The 23,766-nt window shown below is 37.0% G+C and overlaps 3 protein-coding genes across 3 annotated transcripts; all 3 read right to left on the bottom strand.

The window, feature by feature from the left end:
- Positions 1 to 7,376: 7,376 nt before the first annotated feature.
- On the bottom strand, positions 7,377 to 8,315 carry LOC101608450 (olfactory receptor 5M11). Its single transcript, XM_004667618.2, has one exon. The coding sequence runs from the start codon at positions 8,313 to 8,315 to the stop codon at positions 7,377 to 7,379; it is 939 nt and encodes a 312-aa protein (XP_004667675.2).
- Positions 8,316 to 15,907: 7,592 nt separating this feature from the next.
- LOC123457614 (olfactory receptor 5M11) lies at positions 15,908 to 16,849 on the bottom strand. The gene has a single exon (XM_045141496.1). It carries the CDS (start codon positions 16,847 to 16,849, stop codon positions 15,908 to 15,910), a length of 942 nt encoding a protein of 313 aa, XP_044997431.1.
- Positions 16,850 to 21,915: 5,066 nt separating this feature from the next.
- LOC101608154 (olfactory receptor 5M11-like) lies at positions 21,916 to 23,703 on the bottom strand. Its single transcript, XM_012950957.2, has 2 exons — positions 23,393 to 23,703; positions 21,916 to 22,930 (listed from the first exon to the last, which is right to left on the bottom strand). Exons 1-2 carry the CDS (start codon positions 23,701 to 23,703, stop codon positions 21,916 to 21,918), a joined length of 1,326 nt encoding a protein of 441 aa, XP_012806411.2.
- Between the last annotated feature and the right edge of the window lie 63 nt (positions 23,704 to 23,766).

Here is a 23,766-nt window from a genome sequence, read left to right as displayed (position 1 = left end):
AAGCTATCCATCCAAATAGAAGGAGAAATAAGGATATTCCACAACAAAAGCAGGCTAAAAGAATATTTGAAGACAAAACTAGCTCTACAGAAAGTACTTGAAAGAATCCTCCATGCTGAAGAGAAAGAAAAGCACACATACAAGGAACCTGGAGAAAAAAAAAAAAAACTCAAATATTAGGTAATGCAAGAGAGCAAAGGTAAAACCAGAAGAACTGCAAAAAATAGCAAAAATAAATACACACCATTCAACAATATCTTTTAATATCAACAGCCTCAATGCCCCAACCAAAAGACACAGGTATGCAGACTGGGTTAAACAGCAGGATCCTTCAATTTATTGCCTCCAAGAAACTCACCATTCTATAAAGGATGGACACTATCATAGAGTGAAAGGTTGGAAAATGGTGTTTCAAACAAATGGGCCTAGAAAACAAGCAGGAGTTGCTATGCTAATATCTGACAAGTTAGACTTCAGTCAAAAATTACTTAGGAAAGATAAGGAAGGTCACTTTATATTGATAAAGGCACATTCCAACAGGAGGACATTACAATCCTAAACATATATGCACCTAACACAGGAACACCCAATTTCATCAAACAAACATTATTGGAATTAAGTCACAGATAACACAAAACAAAGTTGTAGTGAGTGACTTCAACACCCTTCTCATCAATTGACAGTTCATCCTGGAAAACATAAACAGAGAGGCATCTGGATTAAATGAAGTCATAGAAGAAAAGGACCTAACAGATATATACAGGACATTTCATCCAAATGCTGCAGAATACACATTCTTTTCAGTAGCACATGGAACATTCTCTAAAATATACCGTGTATTGGGACACAAAGCAAATCTTAACAAATACAAGAAAACTGAAATAATTCCTTGCATTCTATCTGACCACAATGTAATCAAACTACAATTCAATAGCAAGAAAAGCTATAGAGCATACACAACGTCATGGAAATTAAACAATACACTACTAAATGATGAATGTTCTAATGAATACATCAAGAAGGAAATAAAAAAATTCATAGAGTCAAATGATAATGAGAACAGAACATACCAAAACCTTTGGGACACAATGAAGGCAGTTCTAAGAGGGAAAATTACAGCTTTAAGTGCCTATATTAAGAAATTAGAAACATCTCAAGTAAAAGACATAATGCTTCACCCTAAAGCATTGGAAAAAGAAGAACAAGGCAAACCAAAAATCATTAGATGGAAAGACATAATAAAAATTAGAGCAGAAGTTAATGAAATAGAAACAAATAAAAAATCATCCAAATAATCGATGAAACAAAAGTTGGTTCTTTGAAAGGATAAATAAAATTGATAAGCCCTAGCAAATCTGACCAAAAGAAAGAGAGAAGTGACACAATTAATAAAATTAGAAATGACAAAGGCAGCATCACAACAGATACCAGAGATTCAAAAAATCATAGGAACGTTGTATAAAAATGTATAGTCCACTAAATATCATGATCTGAAAGAAATGGATGATGTCCTTGATTTATATGACCTACCTAAATTAAATCAAGATGAGATTAATCACTTAAATAGGCCTATATCAAGTATGGAGATCCAAGCAGTAATCAAAAATCTCCCCCCAAAAATGTCCATGCCCAGATGGATTTACTGGTGAATTTTACCAGACCATCAGGGAAGAATTAACACCATAGCTTCTAAAGCTTTTCCACAAAACAGAAAAAGAAGGAGTCTGATCAAATTCTTTCTATGATACCAAAACCAGGCCAAAAATAGAACAAAAAAGAACATTACAGTTGAATCTCCCTATTGAATATAAATGCAAAAGCTCTCAACAAAATATTGGCAAACAGAATACAAACATATATCAGAAGATCATTCTCCCCAACCAAGTAGGCTTTATCTCAGAGATGCAGGGATGGTTTAACATATGCAAATTGACAAATGTAATACATTATATAAATGGAATGAAGGACAAAAATCACATGATCATCTCATTAGATGCAGAGAAAGCATTTCATAAATCTAATATCCCTTCATGATAAAAGTCTTACAGTGACTGGGAATAGAAGGAACATATCTCAATATAATAAAGGCTATTTATGACAAGCCTACAGCCAACATATTACTAAGTAGGGGAAAACTGGAAGCTTTTCCACTAAAACCAGGAAGAAGACAAGGGTGTCCACAGTACCACTTTTATTTAATATAGTACTGGAAGTCTTAGCCATAGCAATAAGGCAAGAGACACATATTAAGGGGATACAAATTGGAGAGGAAGAGATCAAGTTATCATTATTTGCAGATGACATGATCCTATACGTAAAGGATCATAACACTCTACCAGCAAACTGTTAGAGCTAATAAACATCTATAACCAGGTACCAGGATATAAAATAAATACAGAGAAATCAGTATCCTTCCTATATGCTAACAACAAACACACAGAGGATGAAATCAGAGAATCATACCCATTCACAATTGCATCAAAAAAAAAAAATAAATAAATAAAGTACCTTGGAATAAACCTAACCAAGGAAGTGAAGGATCTTTACAATGAACACTTTAAAACATTCAAGTGAGTAATTGCAGAAGACACTAGGAAATGGAAAAATACCTCTTGTTCTTGGATCAGAAGAATCAGTATTGTGAAAATGGCAATCTTACCAAAACCAATCTACACAATCAATGCAATCCCCATCAAAACTCCAATGGCATTCTTCATGAAAACAGAAAAAGAAATCCAAAAATCTCTAATATCTAAGTCAATACTGAGCAACAAAAATAAGGCTGGTGGCATCACCATACCTGATTTTAACCTATACTACAGAGCCATAGTAACAAAAACAGCATGGTACTGGAACAAAAGCAGACATGTAGATCAATAGAACAGAATAGAGGAGACAGAAGTAAGTTTGGGTTGCTATAGCTATCTGATATTCAATAAAAATGCCAAAAATACTCGTTGGAGAAAAGACAGCCTCTTCAGCAAATTGTTCTGGGAAAACTGCATATGTACATATAGAATGATAAAAATATATTCATATCTCTCCCTATGCATAAGAATTAAGTCCAAATGGATTCAAGACCTTAATATCAGACCTGAAACTCTGAAAATGCTAGAGTAAAAAGTAGGGGAAACGCTTCAACATATTGGTCTTGGAAAAGACCATTTCTTTTTTTATTTTTTTTATTTTTTATTTATTTATTTGAGAGCAACAGACACAGAGAGAAAGACAGAGGGGGAGAGAGAGAATGGGCACGCCAGGGCTTCCAGCCACTGCAAACAAACTCCAGACACGTGTGCCCCCTTGTGCATCTGGATAATGTGGGACCTGGGGAACCGAGCCTCGAACCGGGGTCCTTAGGCTTCACAGGCAAGCGCTTAACCACTAAGCCATCTCTCCAGACAGAAAAGACCATTTCTTTAGCCTGACAAAAGACATTTATTTTTATTTTTGTAGTCAGTAAATACAGTCAAGTTAGTACCATTGTTAGCCTTCTCCCTCTCTCCCCCCTCAACAGTGCATTGTGGGATTAGTCTTTAGTATTGTGTGTGAGGAAATGTCTCTGTATGTCATGACCCAACTTATGGCTCTGACATTCTTTCTGCCCTCTATTTCACAATTTCCCTGAGCCATGTTGGGTTCATATTAGGTCTGCTTCAGTGTTGAGGTCTTAGGAGCCTCAGTGTCTCTGGATATCTGGTTTGGTAGGGCTTGATTGTTCTCTGTGTCTACCTCCATCACCATTGTGCTGGTTCACAGTTTACCAAGAAAACAGAATTCTTCATGTTTCCCCAATTATTCTTAGTTTCAGCTGGGGTACTTTTGAGGTATAATGGGGTAGTTCTCTCTTTAGAATCTGAATCAGTCAGAAAAAGGGAAGCAGATTCTCCAACAGAGTATAAAGTTAGCACCAAGTAAATGTGATAACTATTATTTTTTATAGAGTTTAATGGAAAATGGGCTCATTGTTGAATATGGTTCTTACTTGTTTTCCAGCTCCAGCTATGGGTTCTGTTCCACTGACCAGATTAGTTAGCCAAACCAAGAGCAGATGGTTTCCCACCATGGCTATGCACCACTATTGTGCACATATGAGCATGACATCAGGTTATTTGCTGCTAGGTAGGTTAGACAATGCATTGCTTGGCGACAAATTGGTCATTTTCCCCCAGTTGCTCATGTAGCACTTTCTGGCACTAGACACGCTGTCTGGGGACTCATTCTCTTTTGGTTTCCAGCCATGTCACTCCATTATATGTGCCAAGAGTGTATGGTGTCTTTAGCAGTATGGTTTTACCACTAACCTATGGTGGGTCAGCAAGCACTCTAACATAAATCTCTCTTCTTTTGGGAGACCTTGTAGGTCTCTCTGTTCAAAAGCTCATTTTGGATGATATCCATCTGCTGGTACTTGGAGTTACATTTCAGCACCCAAGAAGAGAAGGAAGAAAAGGAAAAGTGGTATAAAAGAGATAGAGAGATGAGAGAGAAGAAAGAGAGAGAAATAAAAGCAGGAAGAGATAATGGTCAGTTTTCATCATACCCTCTCCAGGGCCTGTGAATCTGGTGTTCCATCTAAGGGCCTGGTGAAGGGTCAACCATTTGGTCTGTTTTTTATGATGTAGAGTTTTATGGTACTATTATTGTCCCCTACCCCCTTCCCCACCCTCTTCTCCCTCCCCACCCTCCCTACCATCCTGTCCTTGAGATGCTTGCTAGGTAAGTCAACAACCTGGGTAGATTCAGGTTAGGAGCTGTAGATGAGTGAGGCTATGTGGTGATTATCTTCCTATGATTGGGTGAGTTCACTGAAAATGATCTGTTCCAGCTCAACCATTTCTCTTCAAATTTTGTTGTGTCATTTTTAGTTCACTGAGAATGACTTGTTCTAGATTTGGCCATTTTTCTTCAAATTTCCTTACTGCTGTGTAGAATTCCATCATGTAGATATACCACATCTTAGTTATCCACTCATCTAATGGTGGACATCTGGGGATTGGTTCTAGCTCTTGGCTATTATGAATTGAGCAGCTATAAAGATGGTTGAGCATGTATCTCTCAGCTGAGGCATGGAGCTCTTAGGGTACATGCCCAGTAAATGGGTTTTTTGACTTTTTATTGCCTAGAATTTTGAGTTCTTTGTAGATTCTAGAGATTAGGCCTCTGTCAGTTGGATATTCAGCCAATATTTTCTCCCATTCTGTGGGTAATCTATTGGCTCTGCTTATAGTATGTTTGTCTGTGAAGAAACTTTTCAGCTTTTGTTGAGTGATTGTGTGTGTTACTGGCGTTTTGTTCAGGAAAGTCTTTTTCCATTCCTAAATCATGGAATGTTCCTTCTAACTTTTCTTCTATTAGTAGCTGAGTTTCTGGTTCATTTGGACTTTATTGTTGTGCATGGCAAGATGTGTGGATCAAGGTTTAATTTCCTGCATATGGTTATCCAGTTTGTCCAGAACCATTTGTTAAAGATGCCTGACAAAAGACATTTTGATGATAAAACAAATCTATATTTTTCTTATCATTTATTAATTTTTACCTAAGTTTTGAGTAAAATCACTTTTGCATTTTAATGTACTCCCTAAGCATTTTCTTTCTTTTTCTAAGTAATATTCTCATATATGCAGTATATAAAACAACCCTTGTCCTGTGTGAATGCTTACAAGGAAATAGAAACTTTACTTTCTGATCATAATTTGGCATAAAAAGTAGAATCAAAGGGATGCAGTTATTTTTTTACACCTCAAAGGAGATTAGTTTATTCTGATGTCAACTAAGAGTGACAATGGCCTTAGCAAAAAAAATTCAGTTTATTCCAAAGTCCAATCTCTTTATACTTTCAACAAGTTTTCATATCACCTGAACATGGTAAGAAATATGTGAAGACCCTACAAATACACCTGTGGAAACATCAGGTACTTAAGCTGCAGCAATGTGGGGAAATCACTACTTTAGACATCAGATGCTTTCTGATGGCATTCTTAGTCTTTGCGTTAGTGAAAGCAAGGGGTTCTGTTTATACAATCCAAAAGTATTTTCCTAGTTGTCTCAGGATGTTAGATCACTTAGAGGTGATCAATAAATGGCTCTAGAAGCACTAAACATAGTCTAGGATAGTTTGGCTTCTGGTTTATAGCACCCCAACTCTCTAATCAGAGAAATAATATCAACCAAAATTGAGATTATAAGGGGAATTAATTTGAAATTGGCTATCTTTCTACTTTCATTTCTTATTTTTACCACAGAAATAATTAGTGCCACTTCAGAATGGTTTATTATAATCAAAAGAGGGTTTTGATTTATGAACTGGTTTGTAAATTCTTAAAAATATAAATTGTTACAGTATTGTTCTTTAAAAAATCGTATCATGACTCATTCCCAGTTCAGTTTTCCCAGGGTCCTGTAACTCAAGAGCATGACATCGCCATTTGCATGCTTTCATGACACTAACTCAGGAGCCACTGTCCACATCCAAGAACTTAGTCAACTGATTCTACCTCTCAGGTCTTTCTCAAAACCAAATACTTCTTAAAGCAAAGTGGCCATACACTCGTAGAAGGACATGTCCTCTATTTAATATTTGTTCCTTCGTTTTACTACCATCAAAGCTGGTAGAATTGTAAAAACAGTATCAAACTCATACCTGTGTAAACAAAAATTCCCATTAAATAATAAGCCACACCTGTGCTAAATGTCCCAGAAGGCAACATGGTTTTTGGTTAACTCAATGTTCAACCTGCCTATCAATATTGCAGAAATTTATCAAAGATAGCAAGTTCAGCACAACAGACTTGAGGTGAAGAATGTGATTCTGCATTTCTCACACCCCCTAAGGTAAGACCAATGCTACAGATGTGTAATAGTTAACTTTTCTCATGACTGTGAGAAAATACCAGACAAAGAAAGAAGGAAAGAATTATTACTTTCCTATAATGGCTTAAAAATGGATATGATCAATCATAGTTGGAAAGCATGTAGGGAAATATGAGGCTTACACAAACAAGGAAACAGAGTGATGACTGATTGTGGTCATATTTTCTCCTTACTTGGTATGTTATTCCATTTAGGAGAGTCTGGATGAAGTCAATGCTAAATACTAGGGTGACATTTTCCTCCTGAAGTAAAACTCCTTACTGGCATGCCTAGGAATATGCCTCATTGGTGAGTTTAAATCAAGTAATATTGAAAATGAGCAATGGTCCACACAGTACATATTGAGAAGGAAGACCTATAAGAATAATGAAGGTTCATTTGCTCCTAATATGAAAATTCTAAGCAAGATAAATAAGGCATGCTCAAAGAGATAATAAAGCAATAACAAAATGCAAATGCACCTGAATCAAAATTATAAAAGTTGTGCAGGAAAGTGAAGGGATTTAGCCCATCCTTACATTTCTTCTGAGGACAGATTTCCAGGCCTGCTTTACATCTTTGTTCCTCAGGCTGTAGATCAATGGATTCAGCACTGGACTTACAAAGGTGTAGAAGACAGCAATCACTTTCGATTCCTCCACAGTCTTATCAGTTGGAGGTCTTACATACATACAGAACAGAGTGCCATAAAATAAGGTGACAGCCATCATGTGGGAGCCACAGGTGGAGAATGCCTTGTGCCTTCCCTCTGCTGACTTGATCCGGAGGATGGCAACAATAATGAAGGCATAAGACACGAGGATTATGGTGAGAGAACTGGAGAGGTTGAAGCTTGCTGATATTAGCATAGCATGTTCTTTGACATAAGTGTCAGAGCAAGAAAGCTTGATGAGTGGGGGATCAGCACAGTAGAAGTGGTTGATGACATTGGATCTGCAGAAGGTCATTCTGAAAGTCAGAATGGCCTGGAATAGCCCATCTGAGAATCCATAGACATAAGGAAATAGGGCCAAAAAGATGCAGACTCGCCTGGACATTTTCACACTGTAGTGCAGAGGGTTGCATATGGCCACATAGCGGTCATAGGCCATGGCTGCCAGTATATAAAACTCTGTGAGGAGAAGAGCAATGAAAAGGTAACACTGTATAAAGCAGCCAACAAAGGAAATGGTCTTCTTCTCTGATAAGAAATTAGTCAACATCTGAGGGGTTGCAGTGGACGTGTAGCACAAATCCACAAATGCCAAGTTAGTGAGGAAGAAGTACATGGGAGTGTGAAGACGAGAGTCTATTCTGATTAGCACTATCATGCCCATGTTGCCTGAGACAGTGACGGTGTAAACAATGAGAAACAGTACAAAGAGGAGAGGCTGCAGTTCTGGGCGATCAGTGAGCCCGAGTAAAATGAATTCTGTTACCAGGGTGCTGTTGGTGATGGACATTGCCTGAGAGCCAGCGGCTTCACTGGAAGCTAGGTAAATCATGTATACAGAAAGATAAAAGTTAATAATAGTTTAAAGCATGCTGTTTTTAAAATACATCTTCCATCTTACTACATCTCATGTGCATATTTTTACCAAGCTATTATTTCTTTTGTCTTGTCTTAAATTTTTATTATAATATGTATCTTTGTGTGTATTACTTATGCTGACATCCATAAGAAATTAGCTATATCTTTTCCATCTCATCATGACATGTTTCTATACTGTATTTCCTATTCTGGTATCCCAGGTTAAATGCTACTTTGAGGTATTTGAAATCTGACTCCCATGAAATATGAACCTGCTGTAATCTCTTTATATTCTCTAGTTCTAGCATATGCAAATCACCTGTGATGAATGCTAATCACAGTCATATCACAGTTACAACTCCATTTTCTCCTCTAGCATTTTAAATGGAGGGACAATGTTCAATTTTATATAGTGAATTACTAAAATATAAAAATAAGTAAATAAGACAGAATGAGTTATATGCACATGCCTGAGGGATTTTTAAAATATTTGGTATGTGGGGAAATAACTGTACTTTTCCATATTTGTGTAAATTAAATTTCTTAGACATCTATGATTCAAAAAAATTCAGATAAATCCAAATAGTAATGTAATATTGTGCTCTTTACTAGAGTTTTATTCAGTCATAAATAAGAGAGGATCATGTCATATGCAGGAAAATACATGAAACTAGATGTCATTTTACAATAAAAATGAAAATACGTGAAACCAGATGTCATTATACAATAAAAATATACAAAAATGTATCTTGTTTTATTATTTAAATATATCTATGTAATAAAAATATATTTTTATTGCAGGGTAAAGAAGAGGGATAAGGGAGAGGAGAGGTAATAGCAAAGATGGGTAGTATGGAGGATGGGTGTGAAAGCTTGGTCCATGCAAGCATGTAAACCTACAGTGAGACTTATTGTGATCAAACATATACACAATTTGAAACAAAATATCAAGAATATTCTAACTGAAGTCTTTGCAGAACATAGCTATAAAAGATCCCATCACAGTGACAGGAAATAGTTGGGTTGTACCTTAATAGTAGGCACTTGCTTGAAATGTATGATATCCAAAGTTTAATTCTAACTCTGCCATTTATCAAATGCATGAATAAGTAGTTATCACATTGGTAAAATATCTCATAGTGTAGCAGAAAAGTAACAATAATAAATTGATATATTTACAAAGACATGAAATTAGGTCTTTCATAATTAACATATAGAGTGTTGAGTACAGAAACATCCATAGTATTTTACTTCTTATGACTCACCCAATTAACAAACAATTCCCTTTACCTGTCTCTTATAGTACTCAAAATTTTGCTCTTCTTCTTATATTTAAATATTTCTAACAGATTTTCAAAATCAGATCTCAGTACAACTTTAATCCCCATACTGAACTTAGAAAACATTCGAAAATTAGAAAATTAGAAAAATTAAAAAACATTAGAAAATTAGAAAATTAGTCTTCAACATCAAAATAAAAGAGAGACTGATTGAGACGGGGAGGGGATATGATGGAGAATGAAATTTCAAAGGAGAAAGTGGGGGGGGAGGGAGAGTATTACCATGGGATATTTTTTATAATCATGGAAGATGTTAATAAAAATTGAGAAAAAGAAATAAATTAATTAAATTAATAAAATGAAAAGTAAAAACAGGAAAAAAGAGAAAGTAAATTAGTCTTCAAGTAAATTTGTCTCTGTTGCTTTTATATGCAGAGCAATACATACATAACAGTCTTTAAATGTAATAGTAATAGCTACTGATGACTATATGGGTCTTTACACATTGTCACATATAATTCTAAGCTAAACCATTTTGCATGCATTAACAGATTTCACAAAATCTACTAAAGAGAAATAATTATAATTTTCATGTTACTTTCCATAAAAGTGAAGAATAGGAAATTAGCCAAGTTAAATTCCAGCCAACAATGAATGCATTATCTGACATAAATATATAAGAATGTCTGATTTGGGAATATATTTTATTAAACATTATTGTATAAACTTAACTTTAATTAAGGCATCCCATAGGCAGACCTTAAAGGTCTTGGGATATGTGATAATACATTTGGGGACAGTGACTGTCAAGATATCATTACACAGTGCATAAATTTTTACCTTCAACATAGAAATGGAATCAACTCATGTCCTTTGATTACTTGCATCTAATGTATATATTGCTCCTACTTGTGTGTGAAAGAATACATTTTTATATTAGAAATGGGTTTGGAGTACTGCCTATTAGTTATATAGTCACTGGTATTTAACATTTGAAAATGTCAAGTAATGTCTGTCTTATCTGCCTCTCAATGAGCATCATATTAAATGCTCATTAAATGATCCTAATACCCAATGTACTCATTGAGTGGGTGAGCAACAGATTCCAGAAAACAAACATTATCTTTAAAAATACCTGACATCTACAATGTTTCTGGTACTTAGAAATTAATAATATTTGAATAAATGTTGTTTCAAGTGGCAGATGTGTACGTCAGGAAGACCTCACTTTAATCATGTTCTTTTGTCACAAACAGAAAGAAGATGATGGGTGGCTAGTTGCAGAAGAGTTTTCTAGGAAGGATAAACAGAACATTAAGTGAGAGATCTCTCTTTGGAAGAGTAATTGTGGGTTTAGATTCGTTATGACAAGGAAAATAATCCTGGATTTGCTTTACATCAAAAATTTTATTCCACTGAAAGTCTGACACAACTCTACCTACTATGTTCCCATGAAGAATAGCAACAGAGGTTGTTGAAGCTGCTTTTCAAGAATTTTCTAGGATGAGAAATTTTCCTCACTTGGTAAAAGGCTTGGCCTATCATGAGCAAAGCATGGAGTTTGATCATTAACACAGTAGAACTGGGTGTGGACACACAAACCTGCAATTCAAGAGCTAGTACTTTGGAGGTGGAAGCAGGAGGTTCAGATGTTTAAGATCATCTCTGTTTTCATAGGCAATTTGACGCAAGTCTGAGCTACAGGAGACCCTTTTGTGCATATTTTCAAAATCTTCCATATCCAAGAAGCCCCAGAAAGATAACAAATGGTGGTTACTGGAACAGAGAAAAATAAACAAGAATTTCAGCTATACATTTAAACAGACAGAATTATAAATTATCCTTGTATTTTTGTAAGAGGACTAGTAGACAACTCAGTCTCATAAATTTTAAACTTCTTTGACTTATACGTTCTAAGTTCTGAGAGTTAATGCAATTACCAGTAAATGGAACTACACTATTCACAAGAGAGAATTAAATGCTGTGAGTGAAATATGCTCATCTGTCTATGTATATACTCAGTAGTAGAGGCCCTAACATATGCAAGACAGTTGGAGTAATCCTCAAGATTAAAAAAAAAAAAAGTTGTAATTTTAAAAAGATAGGTTCCTCAAAAAAGAAAAGCACAAGTCTGGTTGCCTGTGTATTGCCAGAGGATGATTGCAAGTTTGAAACAAGAAACCATCTGGTTTCCTAGGGATGTACTTTGTAGTACAAGTAGAAACCGAAAGATAATGCAATGGCAGAAAGAATGAAAAGATACAAAACCTAAAACTCAGACCAAATACATAAACTACTGGGCCAAGTCAGACTGGAAATGTGAAGACACCGGTTCAAAATTTAAAAACTTCAAGCTCATGGAAGCAGAATATTGAGTCATAGTTAGGGCTTTTTAACAAGAAGGCAAGCCTGTAATAATAGAACAGACAATATACTTGTGACCCAGCTGTGCCTGGTGGACATATACAGTAAGAATTCACAGTGGAGTTAAGGAAGGAGAAGCTGCACAGGTGCCCCTGACTCCAAAGTAAATAAATATTGAGAAATCTTTCCCAAAAGTAAGTGTCTTTGGCCCTAATCAGGTTATACAAGAGTATAACCAATTTCAAAAGCATAAATTTTGTAGGCTGATAAATTACAAATGAATGAGCAAAAATTCAGGGAACATGAGAAGTAAGAAAAAGTCTCAACAAGAATTCACTGTTGTAATGGTTCTTAAATTTTTGGTTTGTTTCTTCATTTATTTATATTGACTCATTTATTTATATTGACTCTGAAGACACTGAGTCAGTTACAAAGTGAATGCCTGCAATCAACCTCTTACCACCCCTACTATGAGGAACTCCTCAATCTCGTGGTACTAAGGATATGATCTCTCTGTGAAAATAACCCTCATTCCTCCTCTGAAGATGGCCTTAAACTCTGAGGTAGTGAGTACAGCTTTCCCAATCCTTTGTGCCAGTGTGAGATCATCAATGTATCAACTAAGATCAAACCAAATGAAAATATACCTAATGTTATCCCATAACTGCACTTCAAAGTCTAATGCTTAGGACCAAAGAGAGTGCCAGGTTATAACTTTAGTAAATGGTGTTCAAAAGTTCAATTTTCTCTAAAGATATCTAGGGAAAATTTTCTTATTTTATTCCTGTAAAATAAGAGATAATCCATATGGTTGACATGCACTGCAAAAAGATAACAACTAGCTGATCATGAATAAGCAAATTTCTAATCACTTAACTTTTGGATGAAAATGTTTGCTAGCATATCCAGTAGCTGATATACACTAATATACATATACATTACATATACATTACAATGCTAACTATTGTAAATGTAATTGTTTCTCTTCACAGCCTGCATCCATACTCTACTTCTTTGTATACAGTCTCTTAAAGAAAGCATGTCTTCATTTACTATAAAAAGTTAAGGTTATAGTTGGCCAGTATATTGTAAAATTGTACAAAACCCTGACTTTTTGTTCTTCATATATTTTTGGTACATTCTATTTTTATGCATATACATGAATATATGTGTGCATGTGTATAAAACATCCTGAAATAATGTGTGAAAAGTTATAAGCAGGGAATAGAAAGCCACAGTCCATTTCGCTTTGTCGTTTTATCTCATGCCCACTGTGAGATAAGAGACCAAGCATGGAGCCAGCATGGCGGCCCACATCTTTAATCCCAGCACTCAGAAGGCAGAAGTAGGAGGATTGCCTTCAGCCAATTTTGACATTTTTTGTTCTTGTTGTTTTTGTTTTTCAAGGTAGGGTCTCACTCTAGTCCAGGCTGGCCTGGAATTCACTGTGTAGTCTCAGGATGGCCTGAAACTCAAAGCGATCCTCCTACCTCTGCCTCCCGAGTGCTGGGATTAAAGTCATGGGCCACCAATGCCCATCTCCCAATCCTGACTTTTAATGCACTAAATTATAGATAAATTTGCCCTCAATTTTTTACTCTACAATAATTTCTATTTTACTGGGAAAAAAATGGAGGTAAAAGCTCAAAGACTTACTTCTAGTTGTAACACACATCTCTTTTCTCATTCTCTGGAAATTTATCAGTGCTTCTGAAAGCTCAATCTTATGTCCTACTTATACCAGCATTAGGGTGGTGGAGACACGCTTAAAGCAATTTACTGAGGGACTGAGGACTAGCAGTGATGAATGTCTCAGTGGAATTTACCCTTCTTGAGCTTAATTGGAATATTCTGGGATATGAATATAATTATCCACCTCAGGAATATTTCCCATAATTTCATACTTAATGATGCCCATCCAATGAAATCTGTAGAGGATAAACAAAGTTTATCTTGATTTTACTTTCAGCTGGTAAAAATATTTACCATAAAATCTAAATTCTTTTTACTTTTTTAGTGCACAAGTCTATGGTAACCATGCCAGAGAGAAAATTTTACTTTAGATAGCCAAAACTGATCTTCCTTCACAGATAACATTTATAGACCTTAAATAAGAAATCCCTATGTTACCTAAGTTACCCATTCCACCTCTCTGCTCTGTTCATATGACTTTGGCTAGTATAAATTCTTCATATATTTAAGATTATTTTCCTTCATTGGCTGGCTTCTTTCTTTTAGGACAATGCGTCGATGATTGTCACATATAGCAGAATCGCTTTACTATAAGGCTGAATAATAAGCCAATGCATTTATATACTGCATTTTAATGTAGTCATCTTCTAGAACACAACAGAGTGCTCTCCATTATTTGCCCGTTGCTTATCATGTTGTAATGAACATGAAAAGCAAAATATTGATTTCAATTCTTCTTTATAAATGCCAAGGAAGTATTTCAATGCAGAATACTTTTTGGTAGACAATCAGCCAGGGAAAGAGGCCCAAGGAGAACATGGATGCCACCTTGTCTGCCCTGGAAGTGAAGTGGGGTGTTAAGGGTCAGGAAAGTACTTGGGCCTAAACTTGACCAATTACAATGTTAGGATTAAATCCTAGGAAAGAAGACCTTCTTCCAGGAAGGACCCAGGTTGCTTGTGGAAAAACAGATCTAGGGAAGACATACGAAGTCAGGTCATACTTTTGATTTCTAGCAAAGTGAAGACTTGCAAGGATATGTTCAGGGGTCCAATCACTCTAAATGTCTGACAAAGCTACTAGACTTCTTCTAAGAAGGATTAAAACCAGCACCTGACACAACCTCTTCCAAGATGGCTTCAAGCAACAATTCCTCAGAAGGACTTCATGCTTCTTCAACTTTTCTGGGCTTAGCACACCTGTGGGCTATCTCCTACTGAGGTCAGCCTTTCGAGCCCACCAGCCAATCAGGTATCTCACACGAGAGTCTGATGATGAGGCTCATTGTTCTTGGTTGTTTGGCTCATATTAAGGAGCCGAGTCACATGTGCAAATGTTCTTGACTCTTCTTGCCTTAGACCCGAGCTTTCTGGCTCCTCTGGTAAGGGTGTGGCTCTTTCCTATGGGAGAGGTGACCCTCTTGGTTCCTCGTTGGGCACTTTATTCTTTTGCTTTTGTGTTCATTATTGCTTTGCATCCTGTGTGCTCTCTTTAAGCTCTGAGCTCCTTATTCTGTCTCTTGGTCTTCTCTGACCCCTAGGGGAGGGAAATCATTTGGCTTTGGCACTTCTGCTTTGCCTTCCATTGCCCAGAGGCATCTTCCCTGGAGATAACAGGGAGACTTCCTCTGTACCCCTCCTCTCAGTGTGCTTGGAATTAGGAAAAATTCATTTGCTTGGGATTCCCTGCTAGCTTTCTCTCTGGATCCTAATTCTCTTCAATATCCTTCATAATTCCTTATTTACCATCCTCGGCGTTCTCAGTTTTTGGATGAATTGGAACAGGACCCAAATTTGGGATCCATGGAACTGAGATCTATGCATCCTTGGGGACATCTTAGGACCTCCCTGGCCTCTAAACATTCTGCCTTTGTTTTAATGGATTATATGTTAGTTTTGTAAATGTGTGTATTTTAATGATCGAGGCATGCTATGCATTTTATAGCAACTACGTGATTCACTATAGACATGAGTTATTTAAACAATTGCAATATATACAAACTCTGACAAACTTGTTAAGCTCACATGAGTGGTAATTATAAGTAAATAATAGCAGGTCACTTATTGGCAGGCATTATCATTTTAACTAAAACATTTAAGATAACCTAGAGAGAATATTAAAATACATTTTCAAAATGGAAGCACATTGAGCCAAATAATACACACACTTTCCAAGTAACTGAAGTCATTTATCTCATCATGATAGTATTTCTTCTGAGGATGGATTTCAAGGCCTGTTTTACATCTTTGTTTCTCAGGCTGTAGATCAATGGATTCAGCACTGGACTTACAAAGGTGTAGAAGACAGCAATCACTTTCGATTCCTCCACAGTCTTATCAGTTGGGGGTCTTACATACATACAGAACAGAGTGCCATAAAATAAGGTGACAGCCATCATGTGGGAGCCACAGGTGGAGAATGCCTTGTGCCTTCCCTCTGCTGACTTGATCCGGAGAATGGCAACAATAATGAAGGCATAAGACATGAGGATTATGGTGAGAGAACTGGAGAGGTTGAAGCCTGCTGATATTAGCATAGCATGTTCTTTGACATAAGTGTCAGAGCAAGAAAGCTTGATGAGTGGGGGATCAGCACAGTAGAAGTGGTTGATGACATTGGATCTGCAGAAGGTCATTCTGAAAGTCAGAATGGCCTGGAATAGCCCATCTGAGAATCCATAGACATAAGGAAATAGGGCCAAAAAGATGCAGACTCGCCTGGACATTTTCACACTGTAGTGCAGAGGGTTGCATATGGCCACATAGCGGTCATAGGCCATGGCTGCCAGTATATAAAACTCTGTGAGGAGAAGAGCAATGAAAAGGTAACACTGTATAAAGCAGCCAACAAAGGAAATGGTCTTCTTCTCTGATAAGAAATTAGTCAACATCTGAGGGGTTGCAGTGGACGTGTAGCACAAATCCACAAATGCCAAGTTAGTGAGGAAGAAGTACATGGGAGTGTGAAGACGAGAGTCTATTCTGATTAGCACTATCATGCCCATGTTGCCTGAGACAGTGACGGTGTAAACAATGAGAAACAGTACAAAGAGGAGAGGCTGCAGTTCTGGGCGATCAGTGAGCCCGAGTAAAATGAATTCTGTTATCAGCGTGCAGTTGGTGATGGACATTGCCTGAGAGCCAGCAGCTTCACTGGAAACTAGGTAAATCATATATGCAAAAAGATAAAAGTTAATAACATTTTAAAGAATGTTATTTTAAAATACATTTTCCAAACTAGAACTTACTATACCTCATGTGCATTTTTTACCAGGCTATTATTTCACTTGTATTTGTCTTAAATTTTTATTATAATATGTAAATTTGTATGTATTACTAATACTAACATCCATAAGGAATTAGCTTTATCTCTTCATCTCTTCATGACATATATACATACATACATATATATATATATATATATATATATATATACACATACATACACACACACACACATATACATATATACTATACTTCCTACCTTGGTATCCCAAGTTAATTGCTTACAGGCACTTGTAATCTTACTTGCATAAAATATGAACCCACTATAATTTCTTTGTATTGTCTAGTTCCATCCTATCCAAATCATTTGTGATTAATGCTAATTACATTCATATCACAGTAACACATCCATTTTGTATTTAAGCATTTTAAGAATAGGGACAATTTCTTATTAATTGGTATCCCATAATGGTCAATTTTACATGTTGAATTACTAAAACAGCAAAATAAGTAACACAAGACAGAATGAATGATATAGACATGCCTGAGACATTTTTAAAAATTTATGTGGTGAAGTCCTTTTACTTTTCTCTATTTGTGTAATTATATTTCTTAGAAGTGCATAATTCAATAAAATTCACAGATAGTTTCAATTGGTCTTGCACTATTATGTTCTTTAGTAGTTTTATTCAGTCATAAATGAGAGAGGAGATCTTCTTGCAGATGTTTTCAAGATCTTCCACACCCAAGAAGCCCCAGAAAGATAATATTTGGTGGTTACCAGAACAGAGAAAAATAAACAAGATAAGAATTTCAGCTATATATTTAAACAGATAGAATCATAAATTATCCTTGTGTTGATTTGTAAGAGGACTAGTTGAAAAGACAGTCTCATGAATTTTAACATTTTGACTTATAAGTTCTGAGTTATGAGAGATAATGAATTACCTGCAAAGGTGGAACTAAACAACACACAAGAGAGAAATAAATGCTGTAAGATGTGCTCATCTGGCTATGTATGTAACTCAGTGGTAGAACCCCTGTCTAACATATGCAAGGTATTTGGAGAAATCCTAAAGATTAAAAAAAGTTTTAATTAAAAATAGATAGGTTCCTCAAAAAAGAAAACTACAAGTCTTGCTGCCTATGTATTGCCAGAGGATGATTGCAAGTTTGAAACAAGAAACTATCTGGTTTCCTAGGGATGTTCTTTGCAGTACAAGTAGAAACTGAAAGATAATGCAATGGCAGAAAGAATTAAAAGATACAAAACCTGAAACTCAGACCAAATACATAAACTACTGGGCCACGTCAGACTGGAAATGTGAAGGCACCGGTTCAAAATTTAAAATTTCAAGCTCATGGAAGCAGAATATTGAGTCATAGTTAGGGCTTTTCTACAAGAAGGCAAGCCTGTGATAATAGAACAGACAATATACTTGTGACCCAGCTGTGCCTAGAGAACATATACGTTGAGTTAAGGAAGGAGAAGCTGCGCAGGTGCCCCTGACTCCTATCAACAAAGTAAATAAATAATGAGAAATCTTCCCCAAAAGTAAGTGTCTTTGGCCCTAATCAGGTTATACAAGAGTATAACCAATTTCAATCTTGTAGGCTGTTAAATTACAAATGAATGAGCAAAAATTCAGGGAACATGAGAAGTAAGAAAAAGTCTCAACAAGAATCCACTGTTGTTAATGGTTCTTAAATTTTTGGTTTGTTTCTTCATTTGTTTATATTGACTCATTAAAAATTCTGAAGACACTGAGTCAGTTACAAAGTGAATGCCTGCAATCAACCTCTTACCACCCCTACTATGAGGAACTCCTCAATCTCGTGGTACTACGGATATGATCTCTCTGTGAAAATAACCCTCATTCCTGAAGATGGAGATGATGGCCTTAAACACTGTGGTAATGAGCACAGCTTTCCTACTCCTTTGCACCAGTATGAAATCATCAGTGTATCAAGTAAGATCAAAACAAATGAAAATATACCTAATGTTAGCCCATAATTGCACTTCAGAGTCTACTGCTTAAGGCCCAAAAGAGTGCCATTTTAGTAAATGGTATTCAAAAGTTCAATTTTCTCTAGAGATATCTAGGGAAATTGTTCTTATTTTGGTTCAGCAAAGAAAGTGATAATCCATATGGTTGACATCCACTGCTGAAAGATAACAACTAGTTGATCTTGAACAAGCAAATTTCAAGGTCACTTAGCGTCTGGATATACACTAATATGTAATGCTAACTATTGTAAATGTAATTGCTCCTCTTCACAGCCTGCATCCCTGCTCTACTTCTTTATACACGGTCCCTAAGTGAAAGCATGTATTCATGTACTGTAAAAAGTTAAGGTTATAGTTGGCCAGTGAATTGTAAAATTGTAAAAAATCCTGACATTTTGTATGTATACTTTTTTGATACTTTCTATTTTTATGCATATACATGAATATATGTGTATACATATATAAAACTTCCTGAAATAAAATTTGACAAGTTATAACTAGGGAACATAAAACCACAATCCATTTCTCTTTCTCATTTTATATCATGCCCACTGTGAAATAAGAAACAAGCATGGAGCAGGGCATGGTGGCCCACACCTTTAATCCCAGCACTAAAAAAGCAGAGGTAGGAGGATCACAATTAGACAATCCTGAATTCAATGACTTAAAATATAGATAAATTTGCCCTCAGATTGTTACTCAGAAGTAATTTCTACTTTTCTGTAAAAACAACAAAAAAAAAAAAACCATGAAGGAAAAACATGAAAGACTTACTACTAGTTGTGACACACATCTCTTTTTCTCATTCTCTGGAAATGTCCTACTTATAATAGCTTTGGGTTGTAGAGACACTCATGAGGCAATTTACAGAAGGACTGAGAACTGGCAGTGATGAATGCCACTGTGGAATTCACCGTTCTTGAGTTTAATTGGAATACTCTGGGATGTGAATCTAATTATCCACCTCAGGCATATTTCCCATAATTTCACACTTAATAATGATCATCCTAAGAATTCCACAGAGGATACACAAAGTTTATCTTGATTTTTGTTTACAGCTGGTAAAAATACTTACCATAAAATCTAAATTTTTATCACTTTTTTAGTGCACAACACCACAATGACCACTCCACAAAATTTTACTTTAGATAGCCAAAACTCATAGTCCTTCAGAGAAGACTGATAGACCCTACATAAGAAATCCCTATGTTGCCCATTCCATCTCTCTGCCTATTCATATGACTCTGGCTAGTATAAATACTTCATATATTTAAGATTACTTTCTTTCATTGGCCAGCTTTTGTCTTTTAGTACACTGTGTCGACATTTGTCAATATTGTCACATCACTTCTATATAGGGCTGAATAATAAACCACTGCATTTATATAGACCATGTTAATACAGTAATCTTCCAGCAGGCAACAAGAGTGCTCTCCATTATTTGCCTGCTATCTATCATGTTCTAATGAACATGAAAAGCAAAATTGTGATTTCAGTTCTTTTTCATAGATGCCAAGGAAGTAGTTTGAATGCAGAATAGGAGATAGGTAGCTTTTTGTAGACAATCAGCCAGGGAAAGAGGCCCAAGGAGAACATTGATGCCACTTGTCTGCCCTGGAAGTGAAGTGGGGTGTTAAGGGTCAGGAAAGTACTTGGGGCTAAACTTGACCAATTACAATGTTAGGATTAAATCCTAGGAAAGAAGACCTTCTTCCAGGAAGAACCCAGGTTGCTTGTGGAAAAACAGATCTAGGGAAGACATACGAAGTCAGGTCATACTTTGATTTGTAGCAAAGTGAAGACTTGCAAGGATATGTTCAGGGGTCCAATCACTCTAAATGTCTGACAAAGCTACTAGACTTCCTCTAAGAAGGATTAAAACCAGCACCTGACACAACCTCTTCCAAGATGGCTTCAAGCAACAATTCCTCAGAAGGACTTCATGCTTCTTCAACTTTTCTGGGGCTTAGCACACCTGTGGGCTATCTCCTACTGAGGTCAGCCTTTCGAGCCCACCAGCCAATCAGGTATCTCACACGAGAGTCTGATGATGAGGCTCATTGTTCTTGGTTGTTTGGCTCATATTAAGGAGCCGAGTCACATGTGCAAATGTTCTTGACTCTTCTTGCCTTAGACCCGAGCTTTCTGGCTCCTCTGGTAAGGGCGTGGCTCTTGCCTATGGGAGAGGTGACCCTCTTGGTTCCTCGTTGGGCACTTTATTCTTTTGCTTTTGTGTTCATTATTGCTTTGCATCCTGTGTGCTCTCTTTAAGCTCTGAGCTCCTTATTCTGTCTCTTGGTCTTCTCTGACCCCTAGGGGAGGGAAATCATTTGGCTTTGGCACTTCTGCTTTGCCTTCCCCATGTCTATAAACCGTTGCCCAGAGGCATCTTCCCTGGAGATAACAGGGAGACTTTCTTTGTATCCTCTCCTCTTTCTCAGCATTCTTGGAATTAGGAAAAATTCATTTAGTTGCGATTCCCTGATAGCCTTCCCTCTGGATCCTAAGTCTATTATCTTTCTTATAATTTCTTATTTACTCTCCTCTGAGTCCTCAATTTTTTGATGACTTGGAACAGGACCCAAAGTTGGGATCCATGAACCTGAGAACTATTGAATCATTGGGGGCATCTTAGAACTTCCTGGGCTTCCCAAAATTCTGCCTCTGTTTTAATGGATTATTGGTAGTTTGATAAATATGTGTATTTTAGACATGCATTTTTATAGCAACTACACAATTCACTATACCCATGAGTTATTTAGAAGAGTTGTAATTTATACAAACCCAGACAAACTTGTTAAGCTCACATGAGTGGTAATTATAAATAAATAATAGCCAGTCACTTTTTCACAAGAATTATCATTTTAACTAAAACATTTAAGATAAACCCAGAGAGAATATTAAAATATTAAATATTAAATATTAGAATATTAAAATATTAAAATCTTCAAAATGGAAGCACATTTAACAAAAATGATAATATAAACAGTTACAGGTAAGTGTAGGCATTAATCTCATCATGATAATATTTCTTCTGAGGACAGATTTCAAGGCCTGCTTTACATCTTTGTTTCTCAGGCTGTAGATCAACAGATTCAGCACTGGACTTACAAAGGTGTAGAAGGCAGCAATCACTTTGGATTTCTCCACAGTCTTATCAGTTGGAGGTCTTACATACATGCAGAACAGAGTGCCATAAAATAAGGTGACAGCCATCATGTGGGAGCCACAGGTGGAGAATGCCTTGTGCCTTCCCTCTGCTGACTTGATCCGGAGGATGGCAACAATAATGAAGGCATAAGACACGAGGATTATGGTGAGAGAACTGGAGAGGTTGAAGCCTGCTGATATTAGCATAGCATGTTCTTTGACATAAGTGTCAGAGCAAGAAAGCTTGATGAGTGGGGGATCAGCACAGTAGAAGTGGTTGATGACATTGGATCTGCAGAAGGTCATTCTGAAAGTCAGAATGGCCTGGAATAGTCCATCTGAGAATCCATAGACATAAGAAAATATGGCCAAAAAGATGCAGACTCGCCTGGACATTTTCACACTGTAGTGCAGAGGGTTGCATATGGCCACATAGCGGTCATAGGCCATGGCTGCCAGTATATAAAACTCTGTGAGGAGAAGAGCAATGAAAAGGTAACACTGTATAAAGCAGCCAACAAAGGAAATGGTCTTCTTCTCTGATAAGAAATTAGTCAACATCTGAGGGGTTGCAGTGGACGTGTAGCACAAATCCACAAATGCCAAGTTAGTGAGGAAGAAGTATATGGGAGTGTGAAGACGAGAGTCTATTCTGATTAGCACTATCATGCCCATGTTGCCTAAGACAGTGACGGTGTAAACAATGAGAAACAGTACAAAGAGGAGAGGCTGGAATTCTGGGCGAACAGTGAGCCCCAGTAAAATGATTTCTGTTACCAGAAATGTCTGGTGACAGACATTGCCTGAGAACCATCTTTTTCTCTGAAAGCTATGGAAACAATGCAGACAGGATGATAAAAAATTAACAATTCTTGAAATCCTGTTTTTTTAAAAGGCAATACAATATAATTTTCTCTGTAGTATAGAGATAGGAGGATAAGTGAGGTTGTAGGAGGAAGAGAGGCAAAGAAGCCTGCACTGGAGGTATATAGGAATGCTGCTCAGGAGTGTCCTCCATGTCGTGTCATGGCCATAGGGTCCAGTCTGCTCCCTTGGCTGTTGGGACCATGGGAAGATGCTGCAGGCCACATTTCTGTGATCTGGGGGCTTCTACTCCAGGAATGTGGAGTCCTCATTTGCAGCTGAGGGAGTGCAAAATTGTTCATCTGCCAGGAAAATAAGTATGGTGGCTGGTATTACCTGATTTATTTTAGGTGAGTCCTGGTATGGCCTGACACAGGAACATAGTTGACTGAGGCAGTGCTGTAATTATTGCCACACCTTTCAGTGCCTTTGGGGGCCTTGGGTAGAGGCTGCAGGCCTCTCTGTGCCTTTGGGATCACAGCTCGAGGCTGCTGATGCTTCTGAGGATTCTGGATGGCTTGCTTTGCCTTGGGTCAAGGCTGTAGGCTTTTCTATCACTTCTGGGAACTCCACTCTACTCCTCTGGCCATGACTGCCATTGTGGGAAGCTACCAGCTTCTTTGCTCTGGTCTTGGGGGTTTTGATGCCCTTGACAAACTTGAGAACATTGTTGGGGATGGGGGCACCTTGAGCAGTCAAGGTATAAAGAGAATCGGATCCTTGGGTGAGAGTGGGCATCTTCTGTATAGTGGGTACACTGTATGTTCTCTGGATATTTCATTTTGACTGCTCGCCTTCCTT

Source organism: Jaculus jaculus, chromosome 1, assembly GCF_020740685.1.
Source record: "Jaculus jaculus isolate mJacJac1 chromosome 1, mJacJac1.mat.Y.cur, whole genome shotgun sequence".
NCBI classification, from domain to species: domain Eukaryota; kingdom Metazoa; phylum Chordata; class Mammalia; order Rodentia; family Dipodidae; genus Jaculus; species Jaculus jaculus.
Note: the sequence above shows the minus strand (reverse complement) of the source record. Positions and strands in the feature narration are given on the sequence as shown.